This window comes from Pan troglodytes, chromosome 13 (assembly GCF_028858775.2).
Source record: "Pan troglodytes isolate AG18354 chromosome 13, NHGRI_mPanTro3-v2.0_pri, whole genome shotgun sequence".
Classification (NCBI taxonomy): domain Eukaryota; kingdom Metazoa; phylum Chordata; class Mammalia; order Primates; family Hominidae; genus Pan; species Pan troglodytes.
Window position 1 is genome coordinate 37,143,040 of NC_072411.2, and position 14,573 is coordinate 37,157,612.

The 14,573-nt window shown below is 35.8% G+C and overlaps 1 protein-coding gene across 16 annotated transcripts in view; it reads left to right on the forward strand.

Moving 5' to 3' along the window:
• RAB3GAP1 (RAB3 GTPase activating protein catalytic subunit 1) overlaps positions 1-14,573 on the forward strand; it is a 198,652-nt gene that overhangs the window by 82,286 nt on the left and 101,793 nt on the right. For all 16 annotated transcript variants that reach the window (XR_008546775.2, XR_010150072.1, XR_008546776.2 and 13 more), the window contains 4 exons: positions 2,068-2,187; positions 4,132-4,297; positions 9,374-9,473; positions 12,725-12,806. Coding sequence is in view for 9 of the 16 variants with exons in the window: in XM_054679795.2 (XP_054535770.1) it covers positions 2,068-2,187; positions 4,132-4,297; positions 9,374-9,473; positions 12,725-12,806 (468 nt within the window). In the remaining 7 variants the exon portion in view is untranslated. The remainder of the gene's footprint in view (positions 1-2,067; positions 2,188-4,131; positions 4,298-9,373; positions 9,474-12,724; positions 12,807-14,573) is intronic.

Below are 14,573 nucleotides of genomic sequence, written 5' to 3' on the forward strand. Positions count from 1 at the left end.
TAGGAGGGTGGAGGTAGGGTGAGGAAATGAAATAAGTTTTTGTCATCTAAATAATAAACATGAATTAAACTTAATTTTTTAAATCATTACTCCTGTTTGGGGCATTTCTTGAGGAGGATGTTTATAAAAATAAGCATTAATAATTCTTTATATACCAGAGATAATAAATTAGGCAAATGAGTAAAATCTCTCATAAGTTATTTTCTTTATTAAAAAATATTAAATATAAATACATTAAAGAGTGAATAGGAGAGGAATTTTCAGTATACAAGATAATCAGTTTGACTTTATTTTCATAAAAATTTGGCAGCAAATTTGTGACTTTAAAGGATATGGCAACTGAATGAGAAGTTTTAATTAATGTAGATGTCATAGCAAGATCAAGCTGCTTTATGATAATTTTTTAACCCCTTTTTAATGTGTTATTGAGTAAAAGAACACAAGAATTCCTTAATTAGGATACTTAGTAAACTGTGTTCTCACATTTAGAAAGGACATGTACATCATTGCTGATAATTTTCCTGCAGTTTAGGGAATCTGTCAAACTTTTCTTCATCTGCAGGCTTAGTGGTATCAGTTCATTAAAGCAAAGTTTCAATACTTGCCTCTTTTATCTTGTAAACTTAACTTTAAAGGCAAAACTATTGTTTAATGGTCCTTGTGGTTTCAGCAAATTGTTTCTTTTTTTTTCTTTCAAATATCAGATTGCTTCATACTTAAAATGTGCACATTATAGTTTACTTAGATACAAAATGTTCACTTTCCTTGTAGGTAAGGAATTTCACTGACATTTCCATGTCAATTAGCTTCTTTTTAGTAAAAATCCCTCCATTAAAAATAAACATTTAAATTACTCAACTATTATATTCATTAGTCTCAATACCTCTTAAAAATACTTAAAACTTTAGAAAATAGACTGTAAACCTTGTCTAAAGGAGGCATCCAGCTCTGAGCAGACCACACGGAATGTGTTAGAGCATGGCCATATGCATGGCCATACAACTCCTGGGGCCACCTCCACGATGGCCCAGCCCCACCACTGACCCTCTGCTGAAAACCCTGCCCCTCAGCAGGACGCAAGCTTGTCCCTCAAATAGTGGTGACCTCAAACTGTAATATGATGATGAAACCTACAGCCGATACTGCCCTCCACAAGGGTTTCTGGAAAGGCTGAAGCTGGAGACGGTAAACCGCAACACCGTCCCAGGTCACCCCAGCTAAAGACATTCTACACCAGCCAAAAGGCTAAAGTTTAGTTAAGGGTTCAAAGGCAAATACACTGAAACCCATGTGTAAACCTGCCTGGTTTTCAAGCTGAAAGAGAAACACTTTGGTGTCTTCAGTAACCCAGGCCTGCACTGGATGAAGCAATGAAGGCAAGGTCACGGCTGCTAAAGCACGGAGAGGTTAAAAAGTGTGAAACCAGAAGAAACTCTTGAGTGAGAGATGTGAAGCAGCAGGCCGAGGCATCAGACACCTCTCCCACCACACACCTCTCCCACCAGACACTTCTCCCACCAGCTGCAGGGCTCTTGGCAGCGTTCTCAGCCCAGCCATTCTGTGACAGTTGTTTTAAGGAATCAGCTGTTGACCTTTTTTCTCAAGCGGCAACAATAACATCAATATTACAGTGGTCTTATGAATACACCCATGTGATCAACTTGTTAGTAAACACATGGGTGTACAACATAAAGTAGGCAAAGCGGAAAAAGTATTTACAACTGTCAAAGTCTCTCTCTCTCTCTCTCACACACACACACACACACACACACACACACACACACAGATGGGCACACAAATATATCTGAGCCTATTTTAGCTGAATCAAATTTAGATTTCAGCAAATTGTTTCTAATTTGTAAAGAATAGAGGGGAACTAGTAGGTGGATGATGGAAGTGCTTCTTAAAGTTGAGGTCTTGTAGGTTCGGTTGCCATTAAAAGAAACACTTTTAGTTTAAACCTGACTTGTTAAATTTTCTGTAGTGAAATTTTTTTGTGCTTTTCAAGTAATGGATTTTTGTGTTCTGAGGTTTCCCCTGTTTAATGCAGTTAATTCTTTTTTTAAGGTATGGGCTACGTGAGTTCGTGGTGATTGCCCCTGCTGCACACAGTGACGCTGTTCTCAGCGAATCTAAGTGCAACCTTCTTCTGAGTTCTGTTTCTATTGCCTTGGGAAACACTGGCTGGTGAGTGGACATTTTTTAAAACCTAGACCAAAAAACTGTTTTTAACAATAATTTACGAAGGCAAACAGTTATTAAATGTTAGCTTTTTAATTGTAATTAGGAACTTAGTGCATATATATTGTTAAACTAAATTTGACTTGAGGTTACCTCTGTATCCGCTCCCTATTTAAAGAACTGCTACCTAACTTCTTCCGTGTACAAACTGAAAGCTTAATTTAGGAGTATACTTTTGGAACAATTAACTGAGTCCCAGCCAGTCACAGCAGCTGAGGTTCAGTCAATCACAGGGCAACTGATCAGAGCATGCACAAATGAAGCAAACTCCGAGCTGTAACCAATCAAGCTGTTTCTGTACCTTACTTCCATTTTCTGTCTATAAATGCTGCCTGCCCACCTTACAGAGCTGATCTGTCTGAACCTCCACTGGTTCTGAAGACTATGTGATTCTCAACTCATTTTTGCTCAAATAAATTTTTTTTTCTTTTCGAGACGTAGTCTTGCTCTGTTGCCCAGGCTGGAGTGCAGTGGCACAGTCTGGGCTCACTGCAGCCTCCACCTCCTGAGTTCAAGCGACTCTCCTGTCTCAGCCTCCCGAGTATCTGGGAGTACAGGTGTGCACCACCCTTGGCTAATTTTTATTTTTATTTTTTAAATTTTCAGTAGAGATGGGGTTTCACTATGTTGGCCAGGCTGGTCTTGAACTCCTGACCTCAGATGATCCGCCCGCCTCGGCCTTCCAGAGTGCTAGGATTATAGGTGTAAGCGACTGTGCCCAGTCTTAAATAAACTCCATTAAGTTTAATTAGTTGAAAATTTTTCTTTTAACAATATATCTGCATGTTTTTATACTGGAATTTGGTATATAAGGACAAAACTAATAAAACCTAAATGGAGGCCATTTCTAAAGGTAATCTTCCTGAAACAATTCAATGTATATCTGGAATAACTTTTTTAAAAGTTAATTTTCAGTACCTTTAGGCCCTATTCTTAAATGGAAGTATTTAAGAAAATGAAATTTGTTTAATCACTATTCTGCTATTTTGAATTGTATTTCATTTGCATATCGAATAGACTATGATACTCTAAATCTACTGGGGAAGAATTAATTTATTTTAGTGGATGTACTCCATGGTATATCCTAAGTGAATAATTTTGCTAGAATATTTACTAATGTAGGATTATTAACTTGGGGATATATTTGTACAATCCTTTCTTGTTATTTAAGGTAGTTATGTGCTATAAAGTTGCCACAAACACTGAGTTATCAATTCCTCATCTGTTTCTCCTAGGAGAAATACAGACTTGGGTTCCTTCGAGCCTCTGGTCACATTTTTTGTCAATCAGTTAATACATAACCTTCTTTTATGTGTGTTTCTGTTTAAAGATAGCTTATTTAATATGCATTGTTGAGTCATAAACATTGAACTTGTAGCCAAAAGCAATGTAACTTGTGCATGAATGATGCTTCTGGGAAAATACGTGTGTTAACACGTATTCTCTCTAAGGCACATCACAACCTTCTTGTGCTTGGGAGCCTTACTTTATCTTTAAATGATGTGAAAAATATTTCACCACAATATTGGCTTAATTTATATTGTTTAATACCTGTAAGTTAGGTTTTATTATCACTTTGGAAAGACTAATATGAAATAATCACTTTTACTCAAGACAGTTTTCATTCTGATGTTTTCTGACTTTTAGCTGTTCTAAAACAATTTTCAGACTAATCAAAGTACTTCTAGATGATAGTTTCTTCAGTTTGGTAGTGTAAGGAGAAAAAGGAACTAAGAATGTCTTTGTTATAAACACAAACCTGTGTTTTTGTTGTGTTTCCAGTTTAGTGCTTTCAAATTCTTGAGATTAAAATAATTTGGAAAAAATTTGAGGTTCAGGTTTAATGTTTAATGAGCTTGTATTCCATTCCTATTTAATCATGTCTTGCAGTCAGGTGCCACTCTTTGTGCAAATTCACCACAAATGGCGAAGAATGTACGTAGGAGAATGTCAAGGTCCTGGTGTACGAACTGATTTCGAAATGGTTCATCTTAGAAAAGTGCCAAATCAGTACACTCACTTATCAGGTCTGCTGGATATCTTCAAATCAAAGATTGTGAGTTGGGATTGATATTGTCAGTCTTATCTGAGATCCAGATAAAAGTAGAGATTTGATCATTTTATTCAGCATATAGAAACATTTCTCTATAATATTGATAATGTAATTGCTTAGAAGAAAGCTATAAGTGACTACATAAATTACTTTGTAATTTCTAAGAAACAAAATATCCAATTGTATTTTTAGTGTACTCATGCTAAAGCAACAACTGATTTGTCTGTTTGTTCAGTCTGTTAGCATTTATTGACTGTGTTATCTCTTCTACTCCTTGTCCTCTATTGGTAATATTGCCAGTCTCCCAAGCTTAATGGGGCTCAGGTAGCTGCTTGTTTGAGCATTTGAAGCATTTGACTATGAGCTCCTTAAGGTCTAAACCCTTTGGGTTCTGAATTGCATTTTTTCCCCCAAATCTTTATTTGATTTAATTTTCAAGGTTAATCTGGCTTATATCCTAGGCCTGAGAGCAGCAGGGCTAAATGGGACATGCTAAATATATTCTTATATTCTATAACAACACTGTCTATAGCTATGGAGGACTTGCCTGTGCTGCTCTGTGGGGGTTGGGGGGAATGGGGCTGATGAGGGCTTAAGTTGAGGAGCTGTTTGTGAATACCTCTAGAAAACAGAGAAAGCTAGATAACCAATAGTGGCGGGGATCCTCTACTTAGAGAAATATTACTCTTAGGTTATTAGGATGCTGATTTAAATTTGGAGTATGTTAAGTGCTAAACATGACACTATCTCACTATCTCACAGTTGATTAATAAACTGACATCATGTGTCGTGTGATGGCTATTAGTCACATTTGGCCACTTAAGTGAGATAGTGGCAGCTTTAGCACTTAAATATTAAGTATATTGATTAGGATATTGATTATATGTATATTATAATGAAGTATATCGATTATAAATAAATATATTAATTATGATATATAATTATATATGTGGCATTCCTGCCAAAATGTTCAACATACTGTAAATCAAAACATGAGGAAGCAATCACATATTTTCAAAGTGAGCCATGTTTTGCAACAGTAACTGGTCAGTATCATGATAGGCAAAATAAAGGCTGGAAGCAATTTAGATTTAAGGAGAAAATGGAACCTGACAGCTAAATGCAACACATGATTCTTGATTGGATCCTTTTTCAAAACAAAATAGCCAGTAAGGACATTATTGGGACAATTGGGATGATTTTAATATGGACTGTATATTAGAAAATAGTATCAATGTTTAATTTATTGAGTGTGATAATTGTATTATAGTTGTATAGACTAATGTCCTTGTTCTTAGGAATTACATGCTAAAGTATTTAAGGGTGATTTGTTCTGATGCCTACATTTTTCAGAAGATTCAGCCAAAAAAATGTCATATGCATAATATATATATGTGTATGTGTGGCAAAGTGTTAATAATTATGAACTCCGTGAAAGTCATATGGGTGTTCATTATACTAGTTTTCCAATCTTTCTGAAGGTTTGAGAATTTTCAAAAGAAAAAGAATTATAAGAAAAAATTGCTGAAATTTCTTTTTAAATAGATAACATTTGTTAGAAAGATATTTAGGATTAGAATTTAATCATAAAAATATGTTTTTAATGTTGAGGACCTAAATAGTGTACTGGTAGGATTATTACTAACTAGATAAATCCCTTTGATATTAAAAAAAAAAAGTAATGCATTTACGAGATTAGGAAATTAGAGTAAAAGCTTCCTTTTACCTCTCTGCCTGTCTCCTCAAAATGACAACTGTTAGCAGTGGCTTGTGATTATCTCCATTAGAAAAATTACAGATGCTTCTATTTTAGAGAATTCCGTGTATATATGTAATTTTCTTTTCAAAAACCTTCTGGGCTCTGAAGTGCTATAGGTACTGCTTAATTCCACATATAGTTTGGGAAATTTTTGAAAAAGGCAAGTATGTATTAGTATCTTCTCTATTAGTTTTCCTTTGCTCTCACCAGAAGTCTTCAATTATATTTAAAATTTTTAGATCAAGTTTCTGGTCACATGGAAATATCAATACTTTATTTCTTCTTCTTCTTCTTCTTCTTCCTCCTCCTCCTCTTCTTTCTCCTCTTCTTCCTCCTCTTCTTCCTCCTCTTCTTCTTCTTTTTTTTTTTTTTTTTGTTTGAGACAGAGTCTCACTCTGTCACCCAGGCTGCAGTGTAGGGCGTGATTACAGCTCACTGCAGCCTCGACTTCCTGGGGTCACTGAATCCTCCCACCTCGGCCTCCTGAATATTTGGGACTGTAGGTGTGTATCACCACACACAGCTAATCTTTGTATTTTTTGTAGAGACCAGCCTGTTGCTCATGCTGGTCTTCAACTCCTAGGCTCAAGCAATCCGCCTGCCCAACCTCCCAAAGTGCCAAGATAACAGGCATGAGCCACCGCGCTGGGCCTTAGTCCTTCTTCTTAAGAAATCATTAATGAATATGATCTTCAGATCTTTTATGTCACATCTCTTTTTTGAAGCTAGGGACTACATTGATCTGTGGAACCCAACTTACATCTTGGCTATTTATTAGCAGTAGTTAAAAAAAAAAAGTTTTTAATCAGTTTATCTCATCATCTGACAAACCTAAAACTTACTTTTCTGATAAGAAACATCTCTCAAAATTGATTTGAGAGAATTGAACTTAAGAGCTGGTTTGGGTTCTTAAGTTTAATCCTCTTCTGCCATAATCCTCTAAATATTTGAAAACTCTCATAACTTCATCTTTTCTTTTTCAGCTTAGACATTCTTAGTTCTTGAGATGTTCTTTACATTTTATGGTATTATATCATGACTGTTGATTTGGATATTTGTCTCTTTTAGAACTACTTTTTTATGTTTTGGGAAATTTAGTTTGTAGGCTCATTTTGAATGAGTTTCATTTTAAATTTTTAATGTTCACTCCCATCCATCCTCTCTAGTGATTCCGTAGTTTTATGGTTACTCCCTACCTGCAGAATATTTCAGAATTAGGTCTTAAAATAGTGTTTGGAGTCTCTTGCTCTGTAGTAATGTTGGGGATTTTGATAACTGGTCTTAGAATCTTGGGTTGTTTGCTCACCACATGCGGGTGAGGGTTTTTTCCCCTCACACAATAACCTCCAGTCCCATACCTTCCGATAAAGCCATTGTGCCAAGCAGGAGTGACATGTCCCAGTGTCTGGCTTAAGCAGAGAGTCTTGCAATGCCCTCACTCTGGACTGAGCCCTTTTGGTTTTATCCTAGGTTGTCAGTGCCACCTTCCACACCTCAAGGCATGTGCCTTGAACCCCACTTATCCTCCAGGGTCCACAAAGATATTTCCGTCATTTTTCATCCTAATCCTTCCTTCCTTCCTCCCTCCCTCCCTCCCTCCCTTCCTTCCTTCCTTCTGTCCTTATTTTTTTGAGACAGGGCTTCACTCTGTCACCCAGGCTGCAGTGCAGTGGCACGATCTTGGCTCACTGCAACCTCTGCCTCCCGGAATCAAGCGATTCTCCTGCCTCAGCCTCCCAAGTAGCTGAGACTACAGGCGCGCACCACTACTGCCCAGCTAATTTTTGTATTTTTATTAGAAATGGGGTTTCACCATGTTGGCCAGGCTGGTCTTGAACTCCTGATTTCAAATGATCCACCTGCCTTGGCCTCCCAAAGTGCTGGGATTACAGGCGTGAGCCACCGTGCTTGGCCATAATTATTTCTTTTCTGGGTATCTGTTTTTGTATTTATCTGTGTGACTGGATCAGAGGTTATGTGTCAAAGTGGCCTTGTTATGGCTTCTAGAACATTTGCTCCTTATTATAGGTGAATGCTCATTTGATATCTGGACATGACTAAAAAGTTGATATACTGACCAGCCAAAATCTCACCTTGCTGTTGGGCACAGGAGCCCAAAACTGAATTAGGTTTTTTGGGAGCAGCTGTCTACTATTGTGACTTCAAATTGAGTTTGTGTTCTTAAAGCTACTAGTGACATTTATAGATGCTGCTGCTGAGCTAAATGTAAATGTCATGTATTGCTTTGCTACTCAAAGTGTAGTCTCCTGAACAGCAGCATCTGGAAACTGGTTAGATATGCAGAAGAGTATTGAATCTGCATTTCACAAGTTCTCTAGGTGATTCCTATGCATATTTAAGTCCTATTTTATATTAGTTTAGATTAAGCATTATGAAGGGAAGCTGAGGTCATAGGATGTTTAAATGATAGTATTAAGTTTTGTGATTTTTAGTGAATTGACAGATAAATCTAAGTTTTCTTTTGTTAGCTGATTCGTTAATCTATTTTGTGTGAGTGATCATTTCTCTTAGTCTGAAATTTTGGTTAAATATTCAAGGGTGGCTTTAATTTGAGTTTATTTTCATTTAAAAGAAAAGACATCCTCTCCCCAAACCAAGGCTTATGCTTTATAATACTTTTACTTATTTGAAAAATGAATCACCTTTTTTTCACATTTAATATGTCTGAAGTGAATAGTAAGAAATGGTATTTTATGATTAAAATAGTAAAAGATACTTTAAAGAGCATTTTGCTTAATAGAATGTAATATCTCTTTTTCTAATAGCAGTTTAAACAGCTTTATTTTAAAGCTATGGCATTGTTTTTGAAACTTTTTTTTTAGCTACATCAAATGAAAACATTTGTGGAAGCAGTATGCAGAAATTATGGAAATCCTTCTGTACACACAAATATGTGGACAAAAATACAGTGATTCTTTGGAAAGTTTACTTTTCCATTTTTTAAAATTCAGTCTCACAATTGCCACTACTGTTCCTTACTATGGGATCTTTCCTCCTTTTCATCCCTGATCCACCTCTTGAGCTTTTGGACTGTGAGAATTTCTTCTGTGAAAAGGATTTCCTAAATTTTGCATCTTTGGCTCTAATGACTTCAGTGACTTATTTTTCCTTTGGAATGGCTGGAATATCATGTTTTTAATAAGTAGAATATGCACACTATTGTTTAACACTAGAATCTGAAAATCCAGGTTTCATAAAGGTAGTATTAATCCATTCCATAAGTTTGAAATTTTGATGTTGAATTAATATGAAAAGGGTACCAGCATTTACACGGTATTGTCTTTGCATGTATTTCCTAGGGATGTCCTTTAACTCCATTGCCTCCAGTTAGTATTGCTATTCGATTTACCTATGTACTTCAAGATTGGCAGCAGTATTTTTGGCCTCAGCAACCTCCAGGTGAGATCATTTAGAACTATATTTAACTTACTGAATATAAATGGAAAAGAAGATACATTCAGAAATTAAAATTACTTAACAAGAGTTTCAAGTGTTTTACATTAGAAATATTTGTGATTCATTTTAAATGTAATGTTATTGCTTTCATTGCCCTTATTTTTTTTCTCTTGAAGAAAAACTGTAGGTTTTCTAGAGATAGTATTACTCTATATTTGACAATCTGTCTTTGAAAGCCTTATTTATAAGGCACCCCTTGCTGTGGCACATCATGTGCCATAAATTACTATGTAGCGAATGATTAACATGTCTGTTTTTAGACTATTATAAGAGAAGAGCTGTTCTCAGCTCACCCTCATAAACTGAGAACACTCATGGAAAAAGCTTTAAAGAGAGTAATGTTTCAAGAAAGGGGGCTAAACAAGGAAAACAGAGAAGAAAAATATATGTAGGGGAAAAATAATAATTAACTTGTATGTTATAGAAATATAATCAAAATCAATTTGCCTGCTTACCCTTGATAAACAGATTCATTCAACAATTATTAATTATTAACCTGAGACTAGGCGGTGCTAAGACAGCAATATGAGCAACACATTACCTAAGTTCTAGAAAAGCTCAGTTTCATGGACATATATCCTAAATAATATTTTGATTCCTGGGTGCTTCTTTCACATGTTTGATTATATTAAAGCACATCTAATAAGGAATATAAGACAAACTTTTAAAATATAAGAATTTTACTAGCCTGAAAACGTTTTTTAATCTACCTCTCCTAAAGAGAAATAAAATAAACTAATATTCATTACTGTTTATTTTTGTTCCAAGTAGTTGGCTATTTATAGGATTGAAAAAATTGGTAGGCATGAGATGATATAAAAATTAATATAATACAGGCCAGGCATGGTGACTCACACCTGTAATCCTAGCCCTTTGGGAGGCCAAGGCAGGCAGATCACCTGAGGTCGGGAGTTCAAGACCAACCTGGCCAACATGGTGAAACCTTGTCTCTACTAAAAATACAAAAATTAGCCAGGTGCAGTGGCAGGAGCCTATAATCCCAGCTACTCTGGAGGCTGAGGCAGGAGAATCCCTTGAACCTGGGAGGCGGAGGTTGCAGTGAGCTGACATTGCGCCACTGTACTCCAGCCTGGGTGACAGAGTGAGACCCTGTCTCAAAAAAAAAAAGAAAAAAAAATTAATGTAATATATCCTTAGCTTTTGGCAGTTATATGTACTACTACTATTTTATTTTATATACCACAAAATAATTTTCAACTCTAATGTACACTAAAAGGACCGTGTCTAGACTACAACAGAGAAATAAAAGCTAAGCTTTAGATTTATATCAGAAGAAACACTCAAATGTTTGTGTTGGTAGTTTTAGTTCCCAGGTAACAGTACCCACTGGACAATTTACAGTCTATGTCTGGTTAGAAGTTTCCATTCTTATCTTCCTTTTTTTTCTTCCAAGGCTACTCTCTTATAAAGCAGTTGTAAAGATTTCCTAAGGTAGTGTGGTCTGCTCATGATCTGTGAAGAAGCCCAAGAGTTAGAACCTTAGCATTATAAGATTGCCAATAAGGTCTTTGTTAATCTTCTATTGTCAAGTTTTTAAAATGGGGATTAAAAATATTAACCTTCTCCCTCAGTAGATTGAAAGCCATATAAATTCTTAACATTTTCCTTTATAAGGGGGAAGGGACTGAACATATAATATGGATGAGATACTGTGCTTTTCATATTTTATATCCCATTTTGTATAATTTTCACTTACCTATGAGACAATTATTATTATCTTTTGTTTTGTTTTGTTTTGTTTTTTGAGACAGAGTCTTGCTTTGTCACCCAGGCTGGAGTGCAGTGGCATGGTCTTGGCTCACTGCAACCTCTGCCTCCTGGGTTCAAGCGATTCTCTTGCCTCAGCCTCAGCCTCCTGAGTCTCTGGGACTACAGGTATGCACCACCACGCCTGGCTAATTTTTGTATTTTTTAGTAGATATGGGGTTTCACCATGTTGGCCAGGCTGGTCTCGAACTCCTGACCTCAGGTGATCCACCCTCCCCAGCTTCCCAAAGTGCTGGAATTACAGGTTTGAGCCACCGTGCCCAGCCGAAGACAAGTATTGTCTTTCTTAGAGATGTAAGTTTCTTAAAAGAACCCATGTAACTGGCTTAAAGTCATATGGTCACCAAGTGATAAAGTTTGCATACAAACACTAGTCAAACTCCAAGTCCGATGTGCTTTTCATTCCACGAGTTGCTTCTCCCTTTTTAATTCAGCTAAAACTTTTGTACAGTTATATTTTAGTAATAATTTTTAATTTACTAATTATAAAAATGTGCTTGTAATTTTGAAGCTTTTACAAACTCACTTGTAACAATGCTAGTCATTGTGATCTTTCTTATTATAAGCATTCTTTAGTTGGAAAAATGGAATTGACTTGAGAAAATTTACTGAATCAAGTATTGATTCATATTTGATGACTAATTTTAATCATTTACTTAGGATGTAGATAAATATCAGATGTGATTTTAGCAAATATGGGAAGTTTTGTTAACTCAGTAGGCTTTAATTTCAGGAAATCCTAGTATAGTGTGAATAATTAAATATCACAATTTGTATTATTTCAAAGAGAAAAAAATCCTTTTGATGCCTTTTAGAAATGCTTATTACTTCTTCAGGAGAGATAGAACTAAGGGAATGATTTACCCTCTAAGTTCTCTTCCAGTCTAGTATGCCATTCATAATGGAAAGGAGGTTCTTTTCTGATCTTTATATATTTCCATTTACTATCAACCAAAATATAATGTTATTAATGATGACAAATATACTAATTTCCTATTCAGAAATTACTGATAGCAAAACTGATTAATGTAGTTGGTGATTTTTAAATACTTGGATACTCTTTTTGGGTTATACTAATTACATGCTTTAAAAATGCAAAAAAATGTACAGAAATAATATTCTCTTGAGTAATATTTAAGGAATATTTCAGAAGGGCAAAATTTAGAATACCTGGCCTGAATGAAATACTGGATAAATAGGAAATAAGTGTGCCCTTTTACTGTAACATTCTCTGGGGAAGTCAAATATTGTTAGACTACATATGCTGTAAGTTGGTCTAACTTGCTAACTTGCTACATGTGTTCTCTTGCAGACACTTTTAAAGCTATGATATTCCAAAGGGCTTAACTAGATTAGACTCTTCTTTATTTTTTCCCAAATAATGGAAAAATATTTCTTTTGTTTAGACATAGATGCCCTTGTAGGAGGAGAAGTTGGAGGCTTGGAGTTTGGCAAGTTACCATTTGGTGCCTGCGAAGATCCTATTAGGTGAGAATTTCAACCTGTCATTTGAATTGTGGGAATATTTTACTTTGAATTTATATTGATATTGATTTCACTGTGCTTTATGATGCTATAGACTTGCTGGGATGAATGTAGTACTGGAAATAAATAAAGACATACACCTGGGCTGGGCACAGGCTCATGCCTGTAATCCTAGCGCTCTGGGAGGCTGCGGTGGGCAGCCCCTGAGGTCAGGAGTTCGAGAACAGCCTGACCAACGTGGCGAAACCCCATCTCTACTAAAGAATGTCAAAATTAACTGGGTGTGGTTGTGCACACCTGTAATCCCAGCTACTCAAGAGGTTAAGGCACAAGAATCACTTGAACCCGGCAGGCAGAGGTTGCAGTGAGCTAAGATCACGCCACTGCACTCCAACCTGGGCAACAGAGCAAGACTCCGTCTCAAAAAAAGAAAGACCTACACTTGCTTTATTTATTTTATAATTTTACATGAAAACTTTCTGAGATTTGATATTCATCTATAACTCAGCAAACTGTGTCCTTTGCCAAATCTGGCCATTAGCCTATTTTTGTATGGCCAGTGAAGTCAGGATGGTGTTTACATTTTTAAAGGTTATGAAAGAAAAAAAATAAAATAGAGACTGTGCATGGTTCACAAAACCTAAAATATTTACTCTCTGGCTCTTTATAGAAAATGTTTGCCAACTCCTGATTTATAACATTTTTCAAACTTGAGATATAATTTACCTGCCATAAAATTCACTATTTAAAAGTGTACAATTCAATGGTTTTTAATATTTACAGAGCTGTGCAACCATCATAATCATCTAATTCCAGAACATTTTCATAACCTTAAAAAGAAATTCTTCACCTCTTAGCCATCATTTCCCCTTAGTCTTCTCAGCCCTCCGGCTCTAGGCAAACACTGATATGCTTTCTGTCTCATTGGATTTGCCTATTCTGGACATTTCTTATAAATGGAATCATATAACATGTGGCTTTCTTTGTGTCTGACTTCTTTTAATTAGCATGTTTTCAAGGTTTGTCCATGTTGTAGCATGAATCAGTACAGTAGTACCCCCTTATCCACAGCTGGTATGTTGCAAGATCCCCAGTGGATGACTGAAACCATGGATAGTACCACACACTAAATATTTTTCCTATGCATACAGATAAGTAGTAAAATTTAATTTATAAATTTGGCACAGTAAGATTTCCAGGTGATGTAATACAAAATAAATAAATTAATTAAATAAATGTAAATGAGGCATAGTAAGAGATTGACAATAATAACTAATAATAACATAGAACAGCTATAACAATATACCTTAATGAAAGTTATGTGAATGTGATCTGTCTCTCTCAGTATATCTCATTGTACTATGCACACTCTTCTTGTGATCGCTCTGATCACCAAGACAGTTACTAAGTGACTAACAAGGCAGGTAGCATAGACAGTGTAGATACGCTAGACAAAGGGATGATTCACCTAATGGGGTGGGATGGCACAAGATTTCATCATGCTACTCAGAACAACATGCAACTTTAAATTTATGGATTTTTTTTCTGGAATTTTTCACTTAATATTTTCAGACTGCAGTTGATTTAGGGTAACTGAAGCTGCAGAAAGTGAAGCTGTGGATAAGGGGGAACTAATGTACTTCTGTGCTTTTTATGGCTGTAAATATACCATTGTATGGATATGCCACATTTTGTTTATCCATTCATTAGTTGGTGGGTTATTTATGCTTTTTGGCTATTATGTATAATGAGATGTTTGCAAAACATTAA